Source organism: Sorex fumeus, unplaced genomic scaffold, assembly GCF_029834395.1.
Source record: "Sorex fumeus unplaced genomic scaffold, SorFum_2.1 ptg000002l, whole genome shotgun sequence".
Taxonomy (NCBI): domain Eukaryota; kingdom Metazoa; phylum Chordata; class Mammalia; order Eulipotyphla; family Soricidae; genus Sorex; species Sorex fumeus.
This window is the reverse complement of record NW_026606059.1, coordinates 71722029-71747902: the sequence shown is the minus strand read 5'-3', so window position 1 is coordinate 71747902 and position 25874 is coordinate 71722029. Positions and strand designations below refer to the sequence as shown.

The 25874-nt window shown below is 40.2% G+C and overlaps 1 protein-coding gene across 1 annotated transcript in view; it reads left to right on the top strand.

Moving 5' to 3' along the window:
* Positions 1-25666, top strand: part of PKHD1L1 (PKHD1 like 1) — a 189257-nt gene extending 163591 nt beyond the window's left edge. Inside the window, exons 71-78 of the mRNA XM_056110331.1 lie at positions 2798-2955; positions 8095-8230; positions 9208-9552; positions 13925-14076; positions 14450-14596; positions 15723-15876; positions 19512-19775; positions 25478-25666. Of these exons, the coding sequence (XP_055966306.1) occupies positions 2798-2955; positions 8095-8230; positions 9208-9552; positions 13925-14076; positions 14450-14596; positions 15723-15876; positions 19512-19775; positions 25478-25488 (1367 nt within the window). The 3' untranslated portion in view covers positions 25489-25666. The remainder of the gene's footprint in view (positions 1-2797; positions 2956-8094; positions 8231-9207; positions 9553-13924; positions 14077-14449; positions 14597-15722; positions 15877-19511; positions 19776-25477) is intronic.
* The last annotated feature ends 208 nt before the right edge of the window (positions 25667-25874 follow it).

Genomic DNA, 25874 nt, shown 5'->3' with positions numbered 1-25874 from the left:
CATTTTTCTGTTTTTTTTTCTTCTTCCCTGTCCTTTGTTGTTTTGGTAGTGAAGGTTGCACACTCCACCTTGGTGCCCACCAGAGTCACCCACTTTTAGTGACGCTACTTGCATATATGTGCTCATCAGGGAGCACTCTCTTTTAAGTGTGGTATTCACACACTTTGAGGACTCTGGTTTGAGGACTCACCAAGCTTTGCACACTTGATCTTCATGATTGCCATTTTTTGTTTGTTTTTGAGTCACACCTCAGGGAACCATATGAGGTGAAGGCGGTTGAACTCAGGTCAACTGCATGCAAAGCAAGCACTTTGAGCACTGTACAGTTTGTCCGGACCTGATTGTGGTGTTAGTCAAGGGCCATGAGCTTTCGTTGTGACATCACACATGCTTACCTGTGGTCCTCCAGTGATCACTCACTCACACACAGACTGAGGCTCCAAAACAGTCCCCAATTAAGATAAAAGTCTTTCAAATGCAAAGGGGAATATAATCCCATGAGAAAGATTTCTGTGCTTCAGAATATCACTGTATATGCTAAAATATTCTAGGACTCCCAAAATATACAACAGACTGCAAGACCTTCTTTTGAGGTGCTAACAAGAACAGAAAGAACTAAATTGGTTCTGTCTCAAGGTTACATCACTGTTAGTAACATACCTCCACACCCCCCGACCCCGACTTCTCCTTCTCCTGCTCATCTTGCCATCTGCCTAGTTTATGTGACCTAGAGTAACTTTAATTTCAAAAGTTATCTCTCAGATCTCATGAAGCACAGACACTGGGGCATTTTAGAATCGTCAGGGAATAATAGATATGTTTGCAAACAGCTCTCTTGTTTTATATGTTGAAGAAAGATTATTGTTTGCATTTTCCTTTTCTGCAGTATAAGTTCTCCACAATAGTGGCCTAATCTTTTTAAAAATAGGTTTCAAATCTTAAAACTAAATTGATATACAAGAAAAGTAAGAAGTAAATGGTAGTAGCGTGACAAAGCTTATGGAAGTAGAAGAATCGCTAAAGTTTGGAACAAAGCACTTTACAACATGAAGGAGTGGAAGAGGTGGTGTCCATAAGAAAACTCGCTGGACAGCACTTAAGTTTCTTTTTTAAATCTTAACACTCGGTCTTACTTATATTGAAAATGAGACTTTATTACTTCATTTAAAAATATTTTTTAATTATTATTAGTGAAATACCATGAGGTACAGTTGTAGACTTACAAATTTTTGTGCTCGGGTTTCAGTTATACAATGATATAGGCGGGAGTACCCATCCCTACACCAGTGCCCATTCTCCACCACCAATGATCCCAGTCTGAGTATCCCTACAAACCTCACTCCCCCTCATCCCACCCGGCCTCTGTGGAAGGGCATTCCCTCTTGTTCTCTCTCCTTTTGGGTACTGTGGTTTGCAAAAGAAGCATCAAGTGGCAATCATGTTCGGTCTGTAGTCTACTTTCAGCATTCATCTCCCACCTGGGAGGATACTCCCAACACCCTTTACTTGGTGATCCCTTCTCTATTTGAGCTTCCTTTTCCCCTAGCATGTGAGGCTGGCCTTCAAGCCATGGAGTGAACCTCCTGGTACTTATCTCGACTATTCTTGGGTGTTAGTCTCCTATTTTGTTACTTTATATTCCACAGATGAATGCAATCTTTCTATGTCTGTCCCTCTCTTTCTGATTCATTTCACGTAGCATGATACTTTCCATGTAGTACCACTTATATGTAAATTTCATGACATCATCTTTTCTAACGGCTACATAGTACTCCATTGTGTAGATGTACCAAAGTTTCTTTAACCAGTCATCTGTTGAGACCTAAACTATTTTACCTAGAGAGTAAATCCATCCTTGGGGGTTGTTGTTAGGAGACAAATTCTCACACTTTGGAGTTACTTACCCCTCTGTGCTTAAGCATCCACTATTATTCAGCTCTCTAAAGGGCTTAATGGTATGCGAGTTCTCCATCCATTAATGATGTTGACACACCAATAGTGCTTATAATCACAGACAGCAAAACTTTCTTAAAATGCCAATGGGACTCAAATAAGACTATTAAAATAATTATTAGGCATTAATATATTCACTAAATATTAAGTAAAAAGAAACAGTTAATTTATAAATCACCTAAGGAAATATTGAAATAAAAATAATTAATGAATCAATACTTTTTTTTTTGCTTTTTGCGTCCCGCCCGGCAATGCACAGGGGTTACTCCTGGTTCATGCACTCAGGAATTACTCCTGGCTGTGTTGAGGGACCATATGGGATGCTGGGAATTGAACCTGGGTCAGCCACATGCAAGGCAAACGCCCTACCCGCTGTGCTATCACTCCAGCCCCTAATGAATCAATACTTTAAATATACAGATTTTCCAGCTGCCTCTATGCTTAACAAGTGAACTGTTACACATATTTCTCAGCAGAGGCTGAAACAACTGATTCTCCACCCAAACTCAGATTTGATAGATAAATGGATGGAACATTTTCTTTACCTCGTGGCTGGTCTTAAGTGTGATGACTGAAGTAGAGATAGGTGTTCTTCAGTATTCTTCCAGTCCATATTTTTAACACATTTAACCTATCCATGTTACTTTAGCCAGTGTGAACATCAGGGTAAGAGGGATAATTTGGTTCCCTGTCTGCATTTTCAAGTCAAAGTTTGAGCAATCGTTCAGATCACTGGATGAATGGATAACGGATACAAAGGCTGAATGAAGCTTATTACTCTTCAGACACTGACCTCATGATACTTAGAATGTGAGTCATGAACTCTCTTTGTCTGTGGACTTAGGCCCACAGGATCATGGCTGGTGCGCTGGATACACATGTCAGAGGAGGCTGTCCCTGTTCCATAGCATCGTGGCTCTGAACAAATCTTATGAAGTTTACTTCACCGGCACCAGCCCTCAGAATCTCCGCCTGATGCTACTTAATGTTGACCATAACAAGGTAAAGCAAAGACAGAAATCATTTCTAAATGAATTATTGGTGTTGGTTATTTGTATTTGTGTTTCTTTCTGATAAGTGCTTTATCCTTCCCTGACCGAGATCTCAGAGAGCTTTATAAGGCATTTTCAAGCATTATCAAGGCATTACTAGAAGGCCTTAATTTACACCATTTCAGCAACCTGCAAATATATCTGAATATCAACCACCTCCCGGTTGATATCTGAGTATCAATATGTGCCTGATACTGTCACATATGAGGTGTGATGGTGAGGCTTAAGTACTAGCAAGCAAATTAGAATTTTTACATAAAGATGGCATACATTGAAACTGGTCACTTGAAATTATAGTTATGTTCTATTATTTTTATGGCCACATCACTGATTTCCAGCACTACGGTTTTAGGTATGTAGATCCACATTTTGACAAAAGTACATACCACACTATGTCCATGGCCAGAGATCTAGATATCATTTCCCCTTTTCAGCACTACTAATAGTTCTTCCTGCCCTCCCACTATTCTGTTGTCATAATCTAACAGTTTGTTTTTATTTTAATTATCTTTTTAAATCTACATATGAGTGAAACCATATGGTATTTGTCTTAACTCATTTAGCATAATGTCTTTGGGGTTCATTCATGTTGTTGAAAGTAGCAACATTACATTTTTAACATGCTGCTTTATTCATTTACATATATATATCAGATATTTACCTTTGGAATTTACAGACTAAAGCATGATATTGACAGTGTCTGCAGTGATGCCAAATCATTGCTATAAATTGCATTTACCTAGGATGATGAAATTTATATGTATTATATCTGTGAGAAAAGGAGTATAAGATTAAGCAGATTTTATTTTCTAAGACTATGAGACAAGAAGTGTCAGAGTGTCAGGAATATCAAGAAAGGATGAGAATAAGATGAAGGGGATAAGGAATAATGAGATGAAACAATTGTCAGATGAGTGATAGCAAATTCATTCTTTGAACTGCTGAAAACTTTGAATCCATTTATTTATTCCTTCTTCACCCTCACATCTATCATCTATTCCATCTTTGATTTCTATTGACTGTTCTTTAAAATATATAGAATTACTTGGGCTGGAGCAATAGCACAGCAGGCAGGGCGTTTGCCTTGCACGTGGTCAACCCGGCTGGCTGGGGTTCCATTCCTCTGGCCCTCACGGAGAGCCCGGCAAGCTACTGAGAGTATCTCGCCTGCACAGCAAAGTCTGGCAAGCTACCTGTGATGTATTCGATGTGCCAAACACAGTTACTAGTGTGACAATGGAGACGTTAATGGGCCCGCTCAAGCAAGATCAATGAACAATGGGAGGACAGTGACAGTGACTATTTCTTATCACCTCCACTTGTAGCTACCCTCCAGGCTGAGGCAACATACTCTCTTCCCTAGATAAAAGAGATTTCCTCCTAAGGGTTCTTGGTTCTTTCTCCCATCATTGTCTACTGGCACTTCAGAGGTTAGAGAGATAATGTCAGAATACATCTTACTAGGTCACTCTTCTGCTTCCAATTCTTCAACATATTCCTCTTTGGTCTTTGCTCAATAAGAACTCAAATCTTCACAATGATGGTACGAACCTCTGAGAATTTTCCCATTCTTCTGCTCTCTGACTTCTATACTTCCAGTTATAATGGCTCCAAGGTGTTCCTGAACTCACCAGACATGTTATTATTAACAGCCAGGTCTGTGTTTCAGATTGTGAGTCAGCCTAGAACCTTCCATCTCATGCCTGGGCTAACTCCCCAACTCTCATTATCTCAGATGTTCAGCCTGATTATCTTCCCTGCTTAGCTGTCCCAGCTACTCAGTCTGCTTTCCTTTTATGCACAGCTCTTACCATAGCAAGCTGAGGATTTCTTTATTTGGCATTATTTCTTTCATTTATTGTCTGTCCTCTCTAAAATATAAGCTCAAAAACAACATGGGCTTTTGAAAGTAACTAGAGTGCCTCGCTCTGTTTTTAAATTAAAAAGAGTATTTTTAATTTTTTAAACAATGATGGGGCCAGGCTAGAGGACTAGACTGCATTTTTTGCATGTGGAGAGCCCCATTTTGGAACCCTGGCATTACATGGCTGTCTTCTAAACACCACTGGGTGTAACCCAAAGCACCAAACCAGGAAAAGCTCCCAAGCATTGCTAAATGAGGCACAGAAGCCAAAAAGAGTTCAATAATGGCAACAATATATAAAAAGCAATAGAAGTATGATTATTCTCAACCTCCAAAGATAGTGTCAAAAGAAAATTCAAATACTAAGTCTAGCTTAGTTGATTCCCTAGTAATTGCCCTTGACAAAAATAAAAGACTATGGAATGAGAAAACTTGAATCAGAAGAATAGTAATTTTGCTGATTTTCATTGGTCTTATTTCCAAAATTTTCTCAAAGATAAACATGTTTCTATAATAAGTATCTAATTTTGTGCCAGTGCTCTATATGGGAACATTGCTAAATTCTAGGTTCTCCTGTCTCAGGAATTAAACTTTATTATATGTTTTTTGTTTGTTTTGCGATAACATCCTAAGGTGCTCGGAGGTTGCTCCTGGTGATGGTTGGCAGACCATGAGATGCCAGGGGTTAAACCTGGGGTTCCACTGTCAAAGCACACACTCCAGCCCTTGGAGCTCCCTCCCTTGCCTACATTTATTATCTTTTAGACTAACTTTCAAAAACGTAGAGTCATTTCTCTAATAATTTGTTTCTTACATTTTACTTTCTACTAAAATTCATTAACTGAAAATTAACTTTTCATGGGAGCATTATATTTCCTGACTTTAAAGTGTTCTATAAATCTATTGTATCAAAAGTTTTTGGTACTGGAATAAAGATGGACTCAAGCCGGTGGAAAAGAGTGGAGAGACCAGAGATAAGTCCTCCAATTTATAGACAGTTAATCTCTGACAAAAGAGGTAGGTGCTTGAGGTAGAGCAAACAAAGTCTTCAACAAATGATGTGAGGAAAACTGGAGAGCCATATGCCAAAAAAAGTGAAAGTGGATCAGTGTCTTTTGCCATACACAAAAGTTAAATCAAAGTGGATTAAAGACCTTGATATTTGACCATAATCCATAAAATGCAGTGAAGAAATATTGGCAGAAATTCCCAGAATATTTGCTTAAGAAGTGACTTCAATGATTTGATTCTAGTGGCAAAGATAAAAGAAACAAAAATAAACAAATGGCACGAAAAAAATTTAAAAGCATTTACATGTTAAAAGAAACTGGCAAAAACATAAAACACTGTACTGAATGAGAGAAAATATTTGTACGCTATATATCAAATAAAAAGGAAATAGCCAAGATCTATAAAGTGCTCACAAAATTGAACAATTATAAAGAAGCAGCCCCAACAAAAAATTGGGAAAGGAAATGGAAAGACACCTTTACAAAGAGAACAGAGAACCAGTAGACTTACTGAAAAGTGTTCATAATCTCTTATTTAGGGTATGATTTGTATCAGATTATATTGATGATTTGTAGCAAATCAAAACAACAAGATATCTCACACCAGTGAGAATGGGATATATCAAAAATATGAAACTACCAATGTTTGTGGGGACATAGTGAAAAAAGAAACCCACATTCACTGTTGGGAGTGTTTTCTGATTCAACCTCTATGGGAAAACAGTGTGGAGACTTCTCATAAAAGAGTAGAACTTATACATGACTTATTGGAATCTGGCCTCAAAAGACAAAAATGTACATTTGAAAGTTATATAAATATATGTGAGCAATAGCACAGTGGGTAGGGTTTTTGTCTTGAATGCAGCCAACCCGGGTTCGATTCCTACACCCTTCTCTGAGAGCCGGGCAATAAACTGAGAGTATCCAGACCACACGGCAGAGCCTGGCAAGCTACCGCAGCTTATTCAATATGCCAAAAACAGTAACAACAAGTCTCACAATGGAGATATTACTGGTGCCCGCTCGAGCAAATTGATGAACAACGGGAGGACAGTGCTACACTACACATTTATATGCATATATATAAATCCATGTTTATTGCAATGCTTAGTAGAATACCTAGGATATGGTAGCATCCCAAATGTCCAATTGTACAACAATGTGTTTATCTAATATGTCTTCTTTATCCATTAATCTGTTATTGGACATATGTATAAGTAAAAAATGGACCCTTGCAGTTTACTGTAATGTGGATATAACTGGAGTTATATCATATTCAATGAAATGAGTCAGAGGGAGAAGGGCTAATAAAAGTATAGCCTCGTTCATCTGCGGTATATAAAGAAATAAATCAACACATTGTATGAAGTGATAACCAACAGCCCTATGTTTCAAAACAGACTACCAAGCCAGGTGTGGGATGGGTGGGTAGAATGAAGAGGTGGATTAGAAGAATATAGTGGAAAGCCCTAGGTACTTCGGTATTAGTGAGGTGTGCTAACTGCGCAAGAAAACCATAAACATTAATAACTGCCATAAAAACAGAAAATCAGTCACCGCATGACAGACTGTATTTTGTGTAAAATTATTTTAATACATGATTTTAAGTATTTATTATAATAATCCATAGTCTACAGAATGGGCTGTAATATCTTTCATTTTATTTTTATTTTATACTTTTTTATTGACTCACCATGAGATACAGTTACAAAACTGATCGTGGTCAGGTTTCAGTCATAAAGTGTTCCAACACTCATCCCTCCACTAGTGTACATTTCCCACACCATGTCCCCATTTTACCTCCCGCCACACTTTCCCCAGACTGTCTCTATGGCAGGTACTTTCCTTTTCTCTGTCTCTGTCTCCCTCTCTCTATCTCTGTCTCTGTCTCTCCCCCCACCCCACCCCTTTAGGGCATTATGGTTTGCAATACTAGTACTGGAAGGTTGTGTTTGTTCCTTCATCTGTTTTCGGGCTGTAGTATTTTAACTGCAATAAAGTCTTGTAAAAATGAAACACAGCTAGAATTTAAGTTGTAACATCTATATGAATGGTTAGCTATTTCAAAATGTTTAGCTCAACATTTATTAAAAAACTGTAAGTTAGTGTTTTATACAAGGCAGATTTACTTTGAGAATATTTTCAGTGCAAACTCCTACAGACTCTGTTCTAACTATTGCTCTCTTAAGACAAAAATATTGTTTATGTTTAACAGGCTGTTATGGTTGGAATTTTTTTCCCTACACTTCAGCGTTTGGATGTCTATGTGAACAATGCTTTGGTCTGCCCAAAAAATACAGCATGGAACTCCCAACAGAAATACTGTGAATTAAATAGTCATCTCTATACAGGTATTTCCTCAGGAGCAAATATGCAATGTTCATTATATATATATATATATATATATATATATATATATATATATTACATGTAAACCCTGAGTTTGATTCCTCCGCCCCTCTCGGAGAGCCAGGCAAGCTACCGAGAGTATCTCGCCCTCACAGCAAAGCCTGGCAAGCTACCTGTGACGTATTCAATATGCCAAACACAGTAACAACAAAGTCTCACAATGGAGATGTTACTGGGCCCGCTCGAGAAAATCAATGAACAACGGGAGAACAGTGGCAATGACAGGGACATGTAAACATTTTGTAATGTTCATTATCAGAATTTTTGAGTGCATGGGCATTAATGAATGCCAGATAAAACAAGCTTTTAGCCCTGATATACCAAATACAATAATGTGTTCATTTAATACAATTGAAAGATTCCTCCCTACTGAACTGATCCCTCTCTGCAGATAGAGGTTCTTGTTGATGAGGGAAATTCTGCATTCTCACATTCAACTTACAGCACCAGCACACAACACCCCACAACAGACCCCCTAGTCACTGTTTCCAGTGCTGCCACTTCTCCATAGTTTTCAGCTACTCTGAGCTACTTTTGTTGTTATTATTATTTTGCTAAGTGAGTTTGCTTTAAACTTGCATTCTTAAATATCAATTTTTGGGGGTCAGGATCCTTAAAATTCCATATTGTACATACTATTAAATGCAGGCTCTGGCACTCAGATTTTATTTTTCATTTATATTTAGTTGATAGCTAATTTATTTCAGTATGAATGTTATGTAAAATGATCATTAATGGTATTTAAAAGATTTATTTTGCATGCTATTGCTGTATTTTTTTCAAATGTACATACTTCTTTATAGAGAATTAAGGTTTAACTTGTTTGTAATCACTGGATTTCAACAAATGCTAAATTTTTCATAGCAATTGTAATAATATACTTGTTTAACTGTCATGTTTTGACTTTTTTCCTTCATAGATCAAGCCCTGCCTAACCTGAATTCTACCATTCTTGGAGAAAACTACTTCGATAGAACCTACCAGATGCTTTATCTTTTGATTAAAGGGACTATTCCTGTTGAAATCCATACTACTGCAGTCATATTTGTTTCTTTCCAATTACCAGCTGTAGCCGAGGATGACTTTTATAACTCTCACAATCTGGTTAGAAATCTTGCTCTGTTTCTAAAGATACCGAGTGCCAAAATTCGTATCAGCAAAATCCTACGAGGGGAACATGTACGGAGTAAGAGATCCACAGGACTCACTATGGAATTGGAGATTGGAGACCCTCCCCCTCAGTTCCTGAGCAATGATACCACAGGTATGAATTTCTGACTAATTGAGACATAAATGCAAAGAACCTAATCTACATCCCCAAGTCACCATACTGAGTCAGTCCCCCATATCTCAGGAAATCCAATCAGCCACATCCTGAGACCTGTAAGGATCTAGATGCCCTGTGTCTGACACTTCTCCTGTAGTCTCAAATTAGTCTGGAGAATGCAAGAACTTCTGTTCTTATTTTATTACTTTAGTGACTACTACATTCAACAGAAGGATTTAATTTCATGTAAAATATCTGAAAATTGTCCTAAGGAAGCAACCCAAGAGCTGAGATATTATGACTGTAAAAAGGAAAAAAAAAACAGTTCCTGAAAGTTCAGGGTATTTGAAGAATGACCCCCAAAAGGTATTCCCTGAAAGGGCAGGAAGGGCAAGCGGCTGAGACAAGGCTGAGTGGTAGAGCTCATGGCAGGTGTTAAGCCAGAGGAAGCACAAAGCACTACCATGCTTGATGATGCTTTTAAGGAAAAGAGGCAGCCTGGGAAGACTGATCTGTAGACTGGTGATTCTAGATTTCTGTAGTACAGTCTCAGATTGAATGCAGCAAGTGCAAACATGCAAGAATATAAGCAAATCTCATGACTTATGAACCTCGTCAGCCATCATCCCTTTCTCTGACCCTCCCTTCTGTATCCCCATTTTCTAGGTCTCAGATAAAAATAAGCTCAAATTTCCTATCATATTCTGTGTGTGTTACATGTGTTGTGTATGTGTGTGTGTGTGTGTGTGTGTTTTGCTAAGATCAAACCCAAGACCTCACATATGTGCTTTATCACTGAGCTATATCCCCAACTCTATCATCAAACCTTTTTTTGTGTGTGAGATGTACAGTTACAAAGATGTTCATGATTGGGTTTCAGTCATACAAGACCCACCCCCCTCCACCAGTGTACATTTCCCACCAACAAAGTCTCCAGCATCCCTTCTACCATACTCATCCCCAGCCTGTCTCTATGGCAGGTACATTCCTTATCTCTGCTTCTGTCTTTGTCTCTCTGTCTGTCTCTCTGTCTGTCTCCCTTCTCCCTTTTTGGCATTTATACAATATGGTTACTTAGAGATTATCATAGAACTTTTGATGACTTAAGTTCTTAAGAGTGATTCACTGTGGTTAGAATAAATGTCTGCCATTCAACTTTTCTCCCTGTATCTTTTCAGTTGTCTGAATTCCTAGGGATGGATTCCTGAGCTCAAGCACTCCTGATGCCCTCTTGTCTTCTGTTTCTAGAGTAGGGTGGTGGTCTTCTCTTCTCTGCATAACCTTCCAATGTGCAGTTAGATTTCCCTGGACTCCCTCCCCAGGAATTGCCTTTCCAGCTGCCAGTCCCCTTTCATGCCAGTCTCTTCAGTGGTCAGGCACAAATTCTCTTACCCAGGCAACTGCATCTACAAGATGAAATAAAAGTCTCTGATGAGAAGATTTACCATCCAGTAATGAATCTTAGAATTCAAGGCTCTTCCCTCCACCAAGCCTGGTCGAGGGGAGAAGAGGGCTTTAACTTCCAAGGAGAGGGCCAAGGAAGACTATGGTCATTCAGTACTGTGATCCAATGATTGCATATATTTCTAACAGCTGCAGAAGTGAGATTTTTCCATATCCTTTATCTTTGGTTCAGAAAGTGGCTTCCAAGTAACCTGAACTGCAGATTCAGAGAGTTCGAGAGTCTTTGCACTACCATAGGGTATCTGTATGGTTTCAACGAAATGCTTTGGCTCTTCTGTGCAAAACTGGGTTCTGGGTAGTGTTCTCATTTTCTATCATTGGGAAACTCATATCCCCAGAAAGTCTGCTTCTCATAACTGCCACATTATCATTCTAGATTTGACCAGTTTATTAGGAAGAAGATTATTCCCAGATGAACAGTGGAAAAACTATGAATAAAGGGAGGTACTTATGGGCTATCCTAGTTGAAGAAACCAAGGATATATGTATGTTTTAACTGGATATTCACTGATATTCCCTACCCAATCTTAGTCTGTCTTTTCTCAATTAGTTGGGTTCCTCCTTGAATTACAGGGGCAGGATTACAGACTTTACTGTCTGTTAATTTAGTCTAGGAATTATATTGGACCCTTAAAACTAATATAGATTGTTATTAACTAGTAGGAAAGCCCAGTAAATCCCTACTATTTACCACACAAACATTCAGATGTCCAAAGAAATTAAAATTTCTTTTCTATATAATGATAAGGCAATTTTATCATGTTAGATTAATCCAGTTAAGTTTTACACAGTCTAAAAATATGAAGATAGCTACAGAGTAGTGTTAGGAGGTGGGAATAGGCTAACGACACATTTTCCAGATAGGTTGTCATGTTAGAAGGGAGGGACTATAACTTGATATGGTGCAATAATCTAGCAAAGTATTGAGATTTGGCAAGACAGATATGCAGGTAATATTTGTCTGGGTCTCTGTAGACTTCACATAGTTTCAAGAAATCCACAAGCTTTCAGTTGTCCTAGGAAAGGATTACTGAATTTCAGAGGGGCCCGCTGAGTAAGAGTCCTGATGAAAAGTGTTAAAGCTCTTCAGGCCAAGGTCATTGGTTTTCAGGTGTCAGTCAGCAGGAAAGAATGGCTTCAAAAGTCAGAGAAAATTTGGTTATGGTGCAATCTAGGTCAGCTATGCCTCTGCATCAAAATCCAATGAAAGTAAGTGGTAGAATTGTATGGGCAGGAGGCATCTGTGTACCTCAACTATTAGTTGTCACAAGCCCACATGTCTGGGAAACCATCTCGGAGAAAAGTGGACAGAGGAAGCATGGAGGCTGGAGCAATAGCACAGCAGGTAGGGTGTTTGTCTTGCACACGGCCGACCCGGGTTTGATTCCCAGCATACCATATGGTCCCCCAAGCACCACCAGGAGTAATTCCTGAGTGCAGAGCCAGGAGTAACCCCTGAGCATCGCTGGTTGTGACCCATAAAGCAAAAAACAAACAAAAAAACAGAGGAAGTATGGACAGGTGGAACTCAAGGACTTAGTATTCATCCAAAAGAACCTGAGTGAACCAGAGAGACTGTGTAAACTAATAGCAGGGCTAGAGGAAAGTGCAGGGTTAAACCCTCTCTTTGCATGTGCCCAATTTGTGGTTAGTCCCAGGCACTGCATATGGCTAGCCAAAGTAGCAGCAGGGTGGCCTCTGAACCCAGGATACAGAGTTAGCCCTGAGCAAAACTTGGTATGGCAAAAATATATATGTACACATATACTAAATTCATAGAAGCTCACATTTTCTCTTTCTTTTCTTTCTCTTTTCTTTCTTTGCTTGTTCCTCCCTTCCTTCCTTTCTCTCCTTCCTTCCTTCCTTCCTTCCTTCCTTCCTTCCTTCCTTCCTTCCTTTCTTTCTCTCGTTTTTTGCCACACCCAGCTGTGCTCAGGACTTGATCCTGAATCTTGCTTAGGGATAATTTCTGGCAGGCTTGGGGACCATATGCAGTGATGGATATCAAACCCGGGTCAACTACATGCAAAGCAAATGCTCTACCCACTGTACTGTCACTCTGGGCCTAGCTTACTTTTTCTAACACTGATTTTCCAGTGTGAGACCTAATGTTCTCATTATTAGGTCTTGCTAATGAGTGCTTGGGGAGAAGTATTGCTTATTTCACCTGGAGGAAAACCCTCAATAATAAGAGTCCTCAAGACCTGACTCTGGGTATGACACTCAGGAATGAGAGAACGGCCTACAGCCAGGAAGGCCTACAGCACACTGAGATATTTTCCTGGGTACAACTGTCTTTGTAAAAATGTTTCAAGATAATCATGTAGAGAATGAAGGAGACTAGGAAGAAAATGATGCAAGAAAACTATTTTGAGAGTTTTTCAGTAAACCCCATGATGGTGGTATTGACTAGGATCTTTATAGTGGGCCAAAGATTTAGAAATTGATAATTAATGTGATGGTGTGGGAGAAAGGGAAAATGAAGAAAGGATCAAATAAAAGTTCTAGACTTTTGACAATCAGTGTAGAATGCCAGGAGCAGTAGGTGCAAGTGGATCTTCCCAGCTAGAAAGAGACAAAAACTACCTGAAGCATTTCACTTTGAAGCAGAGAATGGAAGCATATTAAGACATTTACTTACTTTCTATGTTTATGTTCAATTTTAATTTCTCTATTTAATTTTTTGTTTTATTCCAACTTAAGAACATATTCTACTGAGTTTGGGAGGTTCTTAATCGAGTTTTTCATTGAAAAGACGTTGTCATGGATAGCTCACATCCAGTTAGGAAGTTATGGAATTCTATTATGTGGACCAAGCAGTGCAAAAATTAATTGAATAACGCTTACGTGCAGTCACTGTCCTATGTTCTTAGAATCCACCTGCCATAATACTGTTTCCTCGTAGGCCGGATGCACGTATCTGAACTCCAGGAAATTGCTGGTTCTCTTGGACGAGCTGTAATTTTAGGAAAAACCATGAATATCCTTGGATTTAATGTCTCTTCCATGTCTATTAGCAATCCTATCCCTAACCCGCGTGATTCTGACTGGATCAAGGTAAGAGACTGCAGTTAGAAAAATGCATCTTACCCCTTTAAAACATTATTTCTTCATTCAACTCTATTTCAAGACAATCAGGAAGAGGATATGTCTCTAATTTATTGTTGTATGATTTTATGGTATCACTAAAAGGTAAAAGTAGGTGAAAAAAGAGAGCATCATCTAAAACATTTACTGAGCTAATACGTGCTTGTGCTTTGAATATTTATAATGGTGCTCCATGAATTTGACTTAGTAGAAATACTAAAGTGAATCTACATATTGAATATATATTTAAATAAACAATACAACCCCTAGCCTTCAGTGACAAGTTTGCTAGTGAATAAAATTAATCATGTGAAAGCTCCTCATCTGTCATGGCTGTTCCCAGGTGACTGCCCAGCCTGTGAAAAGGTCTGCATTTCCTGTCCATCACGTGGCCTGGGTGTCCTTACTCTCCGTGATCACTCAGCCAGTGGCAGCACAGCCAGGACAGCCTCTGTCTCAGCAGCCTTCAGTCAAGGCTGTAGATTCTGAGGTAAGTTTAAACTCAAAAATTGAAGGGAAGCCATTAAGCTAAACCTCTTCTGCAGAGCAAGGACCCAGAAAGTGGCTGAAAGGGTTTGGGGGGGCGGGGGGGGCTTGAGCGATAGCACAGCAGGTAGGGTGTCTGCCTTACATGAGGCCAACCAGGGTTCGATTGCCAGCATCCCATATGGGGGAGCACCGCTAGGAGTAATTCATGAATGCAGAGCCAGGAGTAACCCCTGTGCATCGGCAGGTGTGACCAAAAAAGCAAAAAAAATAAAAATAAAAGAGAAAGAAAGAAAGAAAGAAAGAAAGAAAGAAAGAAAGAGAAAGAAAGAAAGAAAAAAAGAATGAAAGGTATAGTGGGCACATGCTCTGTGTTTGGGAGGCCTGTGTTCAGCACCTCACCTTACCCTTTCTTCTAAACATCTATTGGGGATAGCCCTGATCATTCTGGGCATGCTCCAAAACACACCGCCCCCTTCCCTGACCTGAACACAGAAAAATTCTGGAGGGTTAAATAATTCACTTATTCCAGCACAGTGGTAACCCAAGGATGGCATTGCCCCTTGGAGATTGAACTAACACCTGTGAATGTCATCTTCCACGGTTGTCTTTAAAAGTATTTTTATTGAACTCACTCCAATGTTCAATGTAAATTATTCATGTAGGAAAAAAAAACTTTTGAAGATTTTAGGTTTGTTTGGTTTATTCTTATTTTGGGTGGTGGAAGATATTCCATGTGGAGCTGAGGGACTGGGACCCATCTCAATGGCATTTGGGCAAGCAATACTCGGGGATACCAGGCTACACCCTGGTCAGTTCAGGTACAGAGTCCTCACTCGTGTAAGGCCTGTGCTCTGTTGTTTTGCCCTCATCCTGGGATCAGAGTTCAAATAGAAAATGAGGTCTTATATGAAAAATAATTTTGCATGTCATCTTTTGAGGGTAAGGAATACCTGGGAGTTCCCAGAGGCTGTTCACAGCATAGTGCTCTGAGGTGCTGAGACACAAATCCAGGGCTGCCGCCTGCAAAGCACACAGTCCTACACTTCAACCCATCTCCCTGCCATCCTTCTGTATTTTTAAATCATGGGAAAAGGACAGTTATAATTCTCTGGCATTGTTTTCACTAGGGTAACTGTGTGTCAGTTGGGATTACTTCACTGACATTGAAGGCAGTACTAAAAGATGCCAGTAACAAAGAAATCAGTGGTCTTAGTGGAAACACAACAATCCCATTCATCAGCTGTTGGGCCAACTTCACAGACCTCACTCTACTTAGGACAGGTGAGTATACTGTCTTGGATATATATATATATATATTCATAATAATAATTGAATAAAACATCCCATAATACTCAGTTCAATAAATTGCAAAATTAGAAACAGTATAATTAGTCTTGTTTCAGAAAATATTTAGTAGTCTAGTTTATAAATATGTATTTGTGTGTAAAATAGAGATTAAGATAATCTATGGAAAATAAAGCAGATGATTTCAGCATATATATTATCAAACTATCATGGTTCACACTTCTTATCATTTATGCATTATCTAAATTTTCTCATGTTTTATCACTTATGTGCATTACATCTATGAGAAAAAATAAGTACAGATATTCACGTTCAAGAAAAGAAGGGATAAGATAGGCTTATATTATTTTATTTAAAGCCAAGGCAGGTCAGAATTATGCCAGAAACTAAATTCTCATTCTTCCTGAAATGAGAGGAAAGAAACTCTTATGAAGGCATTGTGCCTGCACATTAAATCAGTTGCTATAGAAAATGATGATACAAGTTCTGAGACCGAAACTTAGAACCCAACAAATCTGTATCTTCATAGTAAAAACTGTCTTAACTTCCATAGTCACATTTCTTGTATCATCTCCATAGGAGTCAATGGCATAACTCTCCCTGGCAAAAGCCTTTCTGCAGAGGCCACAATGGTGAAACCTAAAAATAGATCAATACTGGTGATAGTCAACAGAGTATCTAAAAGAATGAACTGAATCAACTGAGTATAGTTGAGACAGGCCTCGAATTATCTGCTTACCTCAACCCAGACCTCAGTTAAGACCTTTTTGTTTTCTTGCTTTTTGACCCTCATGTCTGTAGAAGTTATAGACGAGAACTCCCCACGTTTTAAATTTTGGTTTTGGAGTCATACTGGGCAACATTCTGGATCTACTCCTAATTCTGTGCATGGGTGTGACCTTCAGTGGGGCTCAGGGAGTAACAGTGTCAGGAAGCAGACCCGGGCCTCCTGCATGCCAACCCAGGCCTGGTGCATGCCAACCCTATGCTCAGCCCTTCCAGCTATGGCTCCAGCCCACTCTCCGCTTCTTTACACTAAGTAAAGGTTTGGGTAAAAGTCAAGATAATGAGTAAAATAAGTTTCAATAGTCATTTATTTAACAGTAAATTTCAAAAACCACATATCGTGGCCAAAAACCTTTTCTAAAGTTTTCATTCCCTCTGCATTGACAGTATGCCAAACTAGGTAAGTTTGCCTACAGAGCAGCAATTTCTCAACAATTGTTGAATGAAAATCAAATGGCAGAGCCCACATTGTTCCCTTGGATGCGAAGTTAGGGGACACATTTGTTTAATTATGGACAGAGCCAAAGCAACAGTCAACCTAAATGGCAGTGGGCCTGGGACCCTCTTATGGCAAATGGGTGCCTGACTCATGCCCTGACTGAACAGATTACCCACTTCCTCAAGAAGTCGGCCTCAGAGGCAAGGACCTTGAGACCAAGGTCTGCAAATGACTCGGTCCAAATAGGAACATTCCAAAGTAACTCCAATCACAATATAATGATGTACTCTTTATCCAGTACATATTTTTTAAAAATTACTGAATCACCATGAGATGTGTTTGAGTTTCAGTTATACAATGATTAAACACCCATCTCTCCACCACTGCACATTTTCCACCACCAATGTCCTCAGTATCCCCTCTCATTTCCAACCCTCCCCCTGCCTCTATGGCAGACAATTTCCCTCATACTCTTTCTCTCCTTTTGGGCATTATAGTTTGCAATATAGATACTGAGAGGCTATCACGTTTGGTCCTTTATCTACTTTCAGCACACATCTCCTATCCCGAACAATCTCTCCAACCATCATTTACTTAGTGATCCCTTCTCTATTCCAGCTGCCTTCTCCCCCAACTCATGAGGCAAACTTCCAACCATGGAGCAATATTCCTGGCCCTTGTGTCTATAGTCCTTAGTCTCATTTTATGTTATTTTATATTCTAAAAATGAGTGTGGTCATTCTATGTCTATCCCTCTCTTTCTGACTCATTTCACTTAGCATGATATTCTCCATGACCAACCACTTATAAGCAAATTTCATGACTTCATCTTTCCTAACAGCTGCATAGTATTCCATTGTGTAGATGTATCCAGTACATTTTTATGGGGAGTTGCTTTGTTTTCCAGGGAGGGGCACACCCAGTAGTGTCCAGGGCTTGTTCCTGGCTCTTCACTCAGGAATTATTCCTGGCATGACTTGGGGGACCATCTGGAGTGCTGGGGATCAAAACTGGATCAGCTGTGTGCAAGGCAATGTCTTACCCACTGTAAATCTCTCTGCCTCCCCTCAGCAAATATTTCATACATAAAATTTCTCTTGGAGTGTGTATCTAACCTGCCGTAAGAGGTAAAAAAAAAAATCCTTTATAGCTTTTTTTTCTTTCCTTTCTTCCTTTCTTCTGTGGAACTATCTCCATGCAGAGCAAAACAACACACTTCCTCTCCCCAATTATGACCCCCCCCTCAAATAGCACAGAAGTAGAATTCTTAATACAGAAAAGCAGGATGTGATAATTAGTTGAGTAAAGGGAAGAAGATAGTTCACAGCTGAACTGAATCTTTGATTAACATGGATAAAACACTATGAATGGACAATATCTAGTGGGATGTTATATCTGTGTTAGTTAATGCTATTACTGTTTCTGTTGCTACATGGCAAAATAAGCCCCAAATTACAACCACCACATTTGCTCAATTAGTATGGGTCAAAGATTTGAGCGAGGATTGCTCATATCCGTTCCATGAAGACTGGGCCCTCACCAGGTGATGTTTAATTGCTGGAGCATGCAAGGGTCATATGTATTCAATCGGGTCCTCATTCTGAATTTTGGCTGGGCTCTTTATTGCTCCTCCATAGAGGCTAGTGTGGGCTTCTTACAACTCTGCATAAATTGGTAGCTCTGTGCTTAAGTGTTGCTCCCAGGCCCAACCTGAGCCTTGGTGTCCTGCATGCAAGCATGCATAGCACTATCCAGCCCAGGAATTTATTTTTGTTTTGTTTTGCTTTTGTTTGTTTGTTTGTTTGTTTTGGGGGCACACCTGGCAAAGCTCAGGATATACTCTGGGTCCTGAACTTTGAAATCACTCCTGGCAGTGTTCAGGGAACCATGTGGGATGTAGGGTATTGAACCTGGGTCAGAGATGAGCAAAGCAAATACCTTACCCACTGTACTATTACTCTGACCTCCAGAATTCGTATTTTTAACTTTACATATCAAATTGTTAATTAAAAGCACAACTAACAGAAAACCTTAGAGGTTTTTATTTCAAACTGAAAGAGAATTACAGCAGACTGAATATTCTGTATGGCCAGAGATAGTACAATGGGTACTTGAGGCTCTTACTGGCCAACTTGAGCCAGGAGTAAGTAAGCCTTGGGCATGCGCCACTGGGTGTGGAGAAAGCAAGGAAGGAAGGAAAGAAGGAAGGAAGGAAGGAAGGAAGGAAGGAAGGAAGGAAGGAAGGAAGGAAGGGAGGGAGGGAGGGAGGGAATAAGGGGGGGAGGGAAAATGGGAAGAAGGGATGGAGGGGGAGAAAAGGCAGGTGGAGCGAAGGGTACCAAACAATAAAAGGAACTTGAACCCTGGATCATTCTTTCTCCCCTAGGACAAAATTTGAAGATTGAATTTATCCTGGAGAATATTGCCCGAGTGCAGTCCAGGGCCTTCAGCCTACCCACACAGCTGGTCTCCATGGGCAGTGGAGGCAGTGGTGGAGGTGGTGGCAGTGGCGGTGGCAGTAGCAATAGCAAAGCACCACCTGGGCATGCAGCTGTGCACATGCTCATGGTGATAGCGAGCTGTCTTCTGGGAAGAGCGCTGCTCCTGGGAATGTTTATCTCTGCAGTCCCAATCCTGCGCAGAACTCAAGGTAAGCAGAGTTCATTTGTTAGATGCTGTTGGCTAATATCCTACAAAGCTCCCGAGAATGATGAATCCCGTTGGAGATATTCCTCAAAAGTATTTCCTAAGCAAAGCCCGAGGGCTCAACCCTTACACATGGAGCCACTAAGGAAATAGCCTCAACCGAGAAGAAGATCCCATCCTTCCAGGCAAATCTATTCCCATTCTATGGTGGCACAGATGAATGGGATAAGGAAGAAAGGGGCCCAGGGATGCCTCAGTGGTCAAAGGGGCCTATCTTGCGAGCACAGGCTGTGACTACAGTTCTCAGCACCTTCCTCATACACCGAATACAGATCCTCAGTGTTGCAACTGAGTGTGCAAATTCCAGCACACTGCCAGGTAGGCACACGCATTAGGCCAGGAGAGCCATGTCAAGCAAGTGACCCCCGGCCAGTATAGCAGCCATAGCGTTGGTCAGTGCAACCTCAGCAAGCACCACCACTAAAGAGTGCCCCTTCAAGACTGGAGGGATAGTATAGTGGGTAGGGTGCTAGGGTGCTTGCCTTGCATGCAGTCAATCCAGGTTTGATCCCTGGCACCCATGATGGTACCTTGAGCCCATCAGGAGGGATCTTTGAGTGCAGAGCCCTGAGCACTGCCTGGTGTGGCCCAAAACCCAAGAATGCCACAGGCAGCAAGCACCAAGGCTGAGTGTGCAAGCAATGAACCAGAGGTGAGTCCCAGTGAGCACAGCAACCAAGCATGTGTTTCCACCAGTCATCACAATAGAAACAAAGAATGAAGGAAAAGAATGTGGGTGTTGAGACATGCAGAAAAGCTCCAGATTCTTCACTGAGTGGGCTGAAGCACTGCTCAGAGAGGTTTGAGAAATAAAGGGAACTCAGAGCAGAGAAGTCCCGGACTATCTCATCTTGGCCCCAGTTAGATTCTGTGGCTAAGGAGAGGCTCCCCATGACCTGTTTTCTCCTTTTACTGGCTCCCTTTCTCCTCTGTGGCAAAGTGCTCCCCAAGATTCTCTAGTACCCTCAGATCTTCTGGCAGCAAACTCCACAAGCATTTATTGGTTTTGCTGTTGCTGCACAAAAAAAAAAAAAAAAAAAAAAGCAAACCACTTTTCCAACACTTGGAAGCAGAGTCCCACTGGCCTGGCCTGGGCCCCATTCAGTGCCGAGGAACCCCTGTGACATCAAGAGCTGCTGCTTCTGCTCCGCCTGCAGTGGGGTGCGGAGAAGGGTGATCACAGGTGCAGGGATCACAAGTGGCAGAGTTAGACAGTGAGTGGATATCGGGGAGATTAATCCCAGGGCAAGGTCCCCAAGAGCGGGCATGATTAAAGGTGGCAGCTGCTGTCAGGCCATCCACAGCCCTTTGCAGATGGGACCATACAAAATGAATGAGCTATGGGAACGGAGGGCATGTGGCTCAGGGCAAGGGGAAGAGGTTCAAAGCCAATGAGAGTGAAAACAAAGGCTTCTTCCATTCGGCATGCTCAGTGCGAAGTCATCTTCCCGTGCCAGATGTGCTTTTTTGCCCGCTACCCGCCCCTGCCCTCTCAGCTCATGCCGGAGTCATCTCTCCATTCTTCAGACTGGTCCCTCTTAAGCTTCTTCTGTTCCTTCAAATTAACCACACCTCGGAGCTCTGATGCGCCAATATCCAACCCTCCTGTATCATCTCTGACCCTCTTCTAAAAATCTAACCACTGCCCCGAGTCAATTGTCACTTGATCAATTACAGTCACCTCCTGGAATTTCTGCTACTAACTGCCTCCCCTTCAACTGCCCTCTCTCTGGCCGTCAGATTTATTATCTGCAAGATCCCAGGGTGACGTGATTCTCTCAAATCCCCAGAGATGCCATGATACACGTGATTTATTACTGGCACCACAGTGCCGATATGCCGCATCCTCTTACCAGATCTTTCCCAGAAAAGATTCTTCATTTTCTTCTCTGTTCTCTCATCATGGTTAAGTTCTGCTCTGCAAGTCTGCGTCCTCCTTCCAGACCCTGCTCAAACACAGCCGCTCCCACTGGCTTTCCTGTCTTCCTTCCCGCCCCGCTACAATTGATTTCCCTTTGGTTCAATGACTCTTTGTTTATGGCATCATTACAGTCCATTGCTCCATTGCGTATTTGTGTTATACTTCAACATATTCAAGTGTTCCTCCTCAAAATGTGGACACTTAGTCTAGTAGTACAGGAGCTACAATAGTCCTTCTCCAGTCTGACTAAAAGTACGTTGTTGCGTAGGAATATTATAAGCAAACTCTAAAGAGCTTTTACTGGCAAATATGAGATCATCTGCAATTTATTAATGGCAGAATGTTGGAGAATGCCTTGCTGTCTAATGAAAGCATCACATAAGAAATACCAATAAGTTTTACGGATGTATTGATAAGATTTACTTTCAGGAAAATGAAAATGTCTTGATATCGGTTGCACAGCATTGTGAATGAATTTAACACTACTGAGCCGTCCTCTCGGGAAAAAACAGTGAAAAGTTCATTGTCTGTTTGCACAATTGAAAACAAAAATACTTAAATTATTAGTATTGTTCAACATAGAATCATAAAACATCTCTATCAAAATGTATTCTATAATACTGTATTAGATGCTTATATTTTAATAAAAGTCATAATTAAAGCTCTGGGAAGAATTTAGAAGGTGTTTCCAGTAGGAAGAGCCAAGACTAGATTTTAAATTTAAATGTAAATAGGACCAAAATGAAGGGACACAGTAAAGCTATTCTTTGAGTGACTGAATTGGCCACAGGTACTTCAAGAACAATCTTTTCCTCTCTCCGACTAGTGGTAAGTAATTAGGAAGCAGTTGCCCAGGGAGTAGCTTGGTGGAAAGAGGCACAGCCTGGTCTAGAACAGGTAAATATAACAAACTGGGTTGGGAGAGAACATGAGTAAAAGGAATGTTTGTAGTTTTATACCCATGATTATCCCCGGAATCTAATACAATTCTCCTTGTCATAAATTAGACTATTTTATAATAGCATGATGGATCTTGCTTAAGTTCACTTTTCTTCTAAATGAACTTATTCATTCACACGTTCAAAGGAACATTTTTTAAAGGTGTTGGTATTATTTCATACGTACATTTTGTTTCCTTGTGTAGTACATTGTATTCTAGTGATCTCCACTGACTTCCATTCTGCATATTGCTGACAGAACAGTGTGCAAAATGCAAAAGATTGTATTTGCAATTTTTGAGTTTTGAGTGAAGTCATCTTCCTGTGCCATATCCTGCTGTGCTTAAGGGCTCCCCCTGGCTCTTTGCTCAAAGCTCTGAGCTCCTAGCAGTGCTCATGTGACCATATACAGTGTCATGAGTCAGACTGGGATCTACCTCTTAACAGGCAAAGCACCTTAACCCTGGTACTGTCTTTCCAAATTTCCAAACTGCTTTCTATTTTCAAGTTATTGGTAAAGTACATCATTCCTGAAAACTTTAGGACACTTCTTAATTTGAAAAAAAAATACACCTTCCCCTTTATCTGTCATTCTTCAAATAAGATCTGAGATGATGTAAACAGCATTATATTCATCCCTTTGGATTGTTATAACAAAATACCTGAGTGGCTTATCAAACAAATTACTGATTCACTGTTCTGGAGTCATTAAATATTTCACTAAATAGGATGGCAAGTCAGGAACTCAGAGACAGAAGTGCCTAAATGGTCAGGTCAGGATGGGATCCAGACTTGTTTTTATTGAATCACCATGATAGAGTTACAAAGCTTTCATGTTTGAGTTTCAGTCATAAAATGATTGAACACCCATCCCTCCACCACTGCACATTTTCCACCACCAATGTCCCCAGTATCCACCCTCCCATCCCAGCCCTCCCTCTGCCTCTATGGCAGACAATTTCCACCATACTCTCTCTACTTTGGGGCATTATGGTTTGCAATACAGATACTGAGAGCCCATCATGTTTGGTCATTTATCTACCTTCAGCATACATCTCCCATTCCAAACAACCCCTCCAAGCATCATTGACTTAGTGATCCCTTCTCTATTACAACTGCCTTCTCCCTCAGCTCATGAGGCAGGCTACCACCCATGGAGCAATATTCCTGGCCCTGTCTCTACTGTCCTTGGGTGTCAGTCTCATATCATGTTATTTTAGATTCCACAAATGATGGGATGCAGACTTCTTACAGACCTTGCATGAAATAAATGGCTGAAGTTTTGACCATATATATTATGAATTAGCAATGTCCTATTTTTAAAAGGGTTATTATTAAGTTTTACTGAATAGGGTGGTAAGTTTCATTTTCTTTCAAGCTTTTTGTTGTCATTTTGGGGCCACACACAACTGTGCTCAGAGCTTACTCCTGGCTCTACACTCGGGGATCATTCCTGGTGTGGTGCTCAGGGGATCATATGGAGTGCCAGGGATTGAACCTGGGTAAGCCATGTGCAAGGCAAATGTCCTATCTGCTGTATTATGACTTCAGTTCATTTTTTAAATGTCTTGATGTCTGGTACAGCAGAAAAACAATTCTTTCCACCTTGTTTATCTTCAAAAATGTTGTTTCTGGGGCTGGAGAGATAGTACAGTGGGTTAGGCACTTAGGGCTTATACAATGTTGATCAATACTAATAATCAATACTAGGAAATGGCTTATGGGAAATTCTATCCCATACAGCACCATCCTGAGTCCTCCCAAAAGTGATCCCTGAGTGGAGAGCTAGGAGTAAGCCCTGAGCACCGCCAGGTGTGTCCCTGCCCCCGCCCCTCGAAAAAAGAAAGAACAACCAAAAAACAAATACTGTGTCTACTTTAGAAAATGTATCATTTATTAAGTTATAGGAATACACATGCACATGTGATTTTGATTGCGATGATATCAAGTTTCTAAACCAGATGAAGACAATTCACATATTTGCAATCTAAATCTTCAAGTTTTCAAGTGTAAACATGGCATAGTCATTTAGTTCTTTCTTGTCTTTCAGCATAATTTCATTTGTTATTGTTGATTTTTGTTCACTTGTTCAGTTTGTTGGGGGGACACACCAGCAATGCTCAGGGCTTGCTCCTGGCTCTGTGCTCAGGGATCATTCCTGTCAGGGGACCATATAGGGTGTTGAGGGTAGAATCTGCATCAGCTGCATACAAGGCAAGAGCTCTACTCACTGTAGTACTGCTCCAGCACAGTATATTTTCTTTTTTTCTTTTATTTCATTGTAGTTGTGGTGACACGGTTAGTATAGTGTCAGTGTTCATCCTTTCAGTATAAAAAATTACACATCTCTGCCATCACCCATGTGCCAAAGACCATCACCACTGCCCCTATGTTTCTTCCATTTATAAATTTTGTTTTAAAATAGTGCCAATGTTTAAGTCGTTTTCATATTTGCAAAGCAGCTACACCATGCCACAACAAGAGTGTTAGGGTCCCTTCCCCCACTATCCCAAGGCCCCCTAACCCCAAATTAAAATTAAAAACACGATGTGTAATCACAAATATTCTTCCCCCATAGCTTTAAAAAGAATATTTTATTGATCAAAAAATTTGGTAAAATTTGAAATACTCATTTTTAGTATTTTAAAATACTATTTTGCTATTTTGCCTTCTTCGCCATATTGTGAACTGTTAGAAACATTAAAATTAATAAACCATAACTTAAGTGATGTGATGTAAGAGATGTGACATAAAACATATATTTATTTGTATTATTTTCACTTTCAGGACGAAACTGAAATACTGCTCCAAAGACCAGACTGAAAGACCAAAATATAAGAAATGAATATTAGCTATTTTGTTGCACAAGAAAAAAAATCTGTAGCATTTTCAAGAGGGCATGCTAAACATATTTTATAGTATATGAGTATATGAAATGTACTCAGTGTTTTTAAATGTACTCACTTTTAAACATAAAAAATCAAATTTATTTCAATTAAAAGTTCTGATTCTTTACATATTTCTATATTCTTATTTCACTTCAAAAATACTTTCAGGGGTGTTTCATTTGAAAATCGACATACCCCCTCCAAGTTGCTTTACCTACAAATCTTAACATCTCTTTTAAGAGTCAAAGAGTCAGTGTCAAGCTTTGGCTTAACTTCTTCATTTTTCTTGTGTAAGG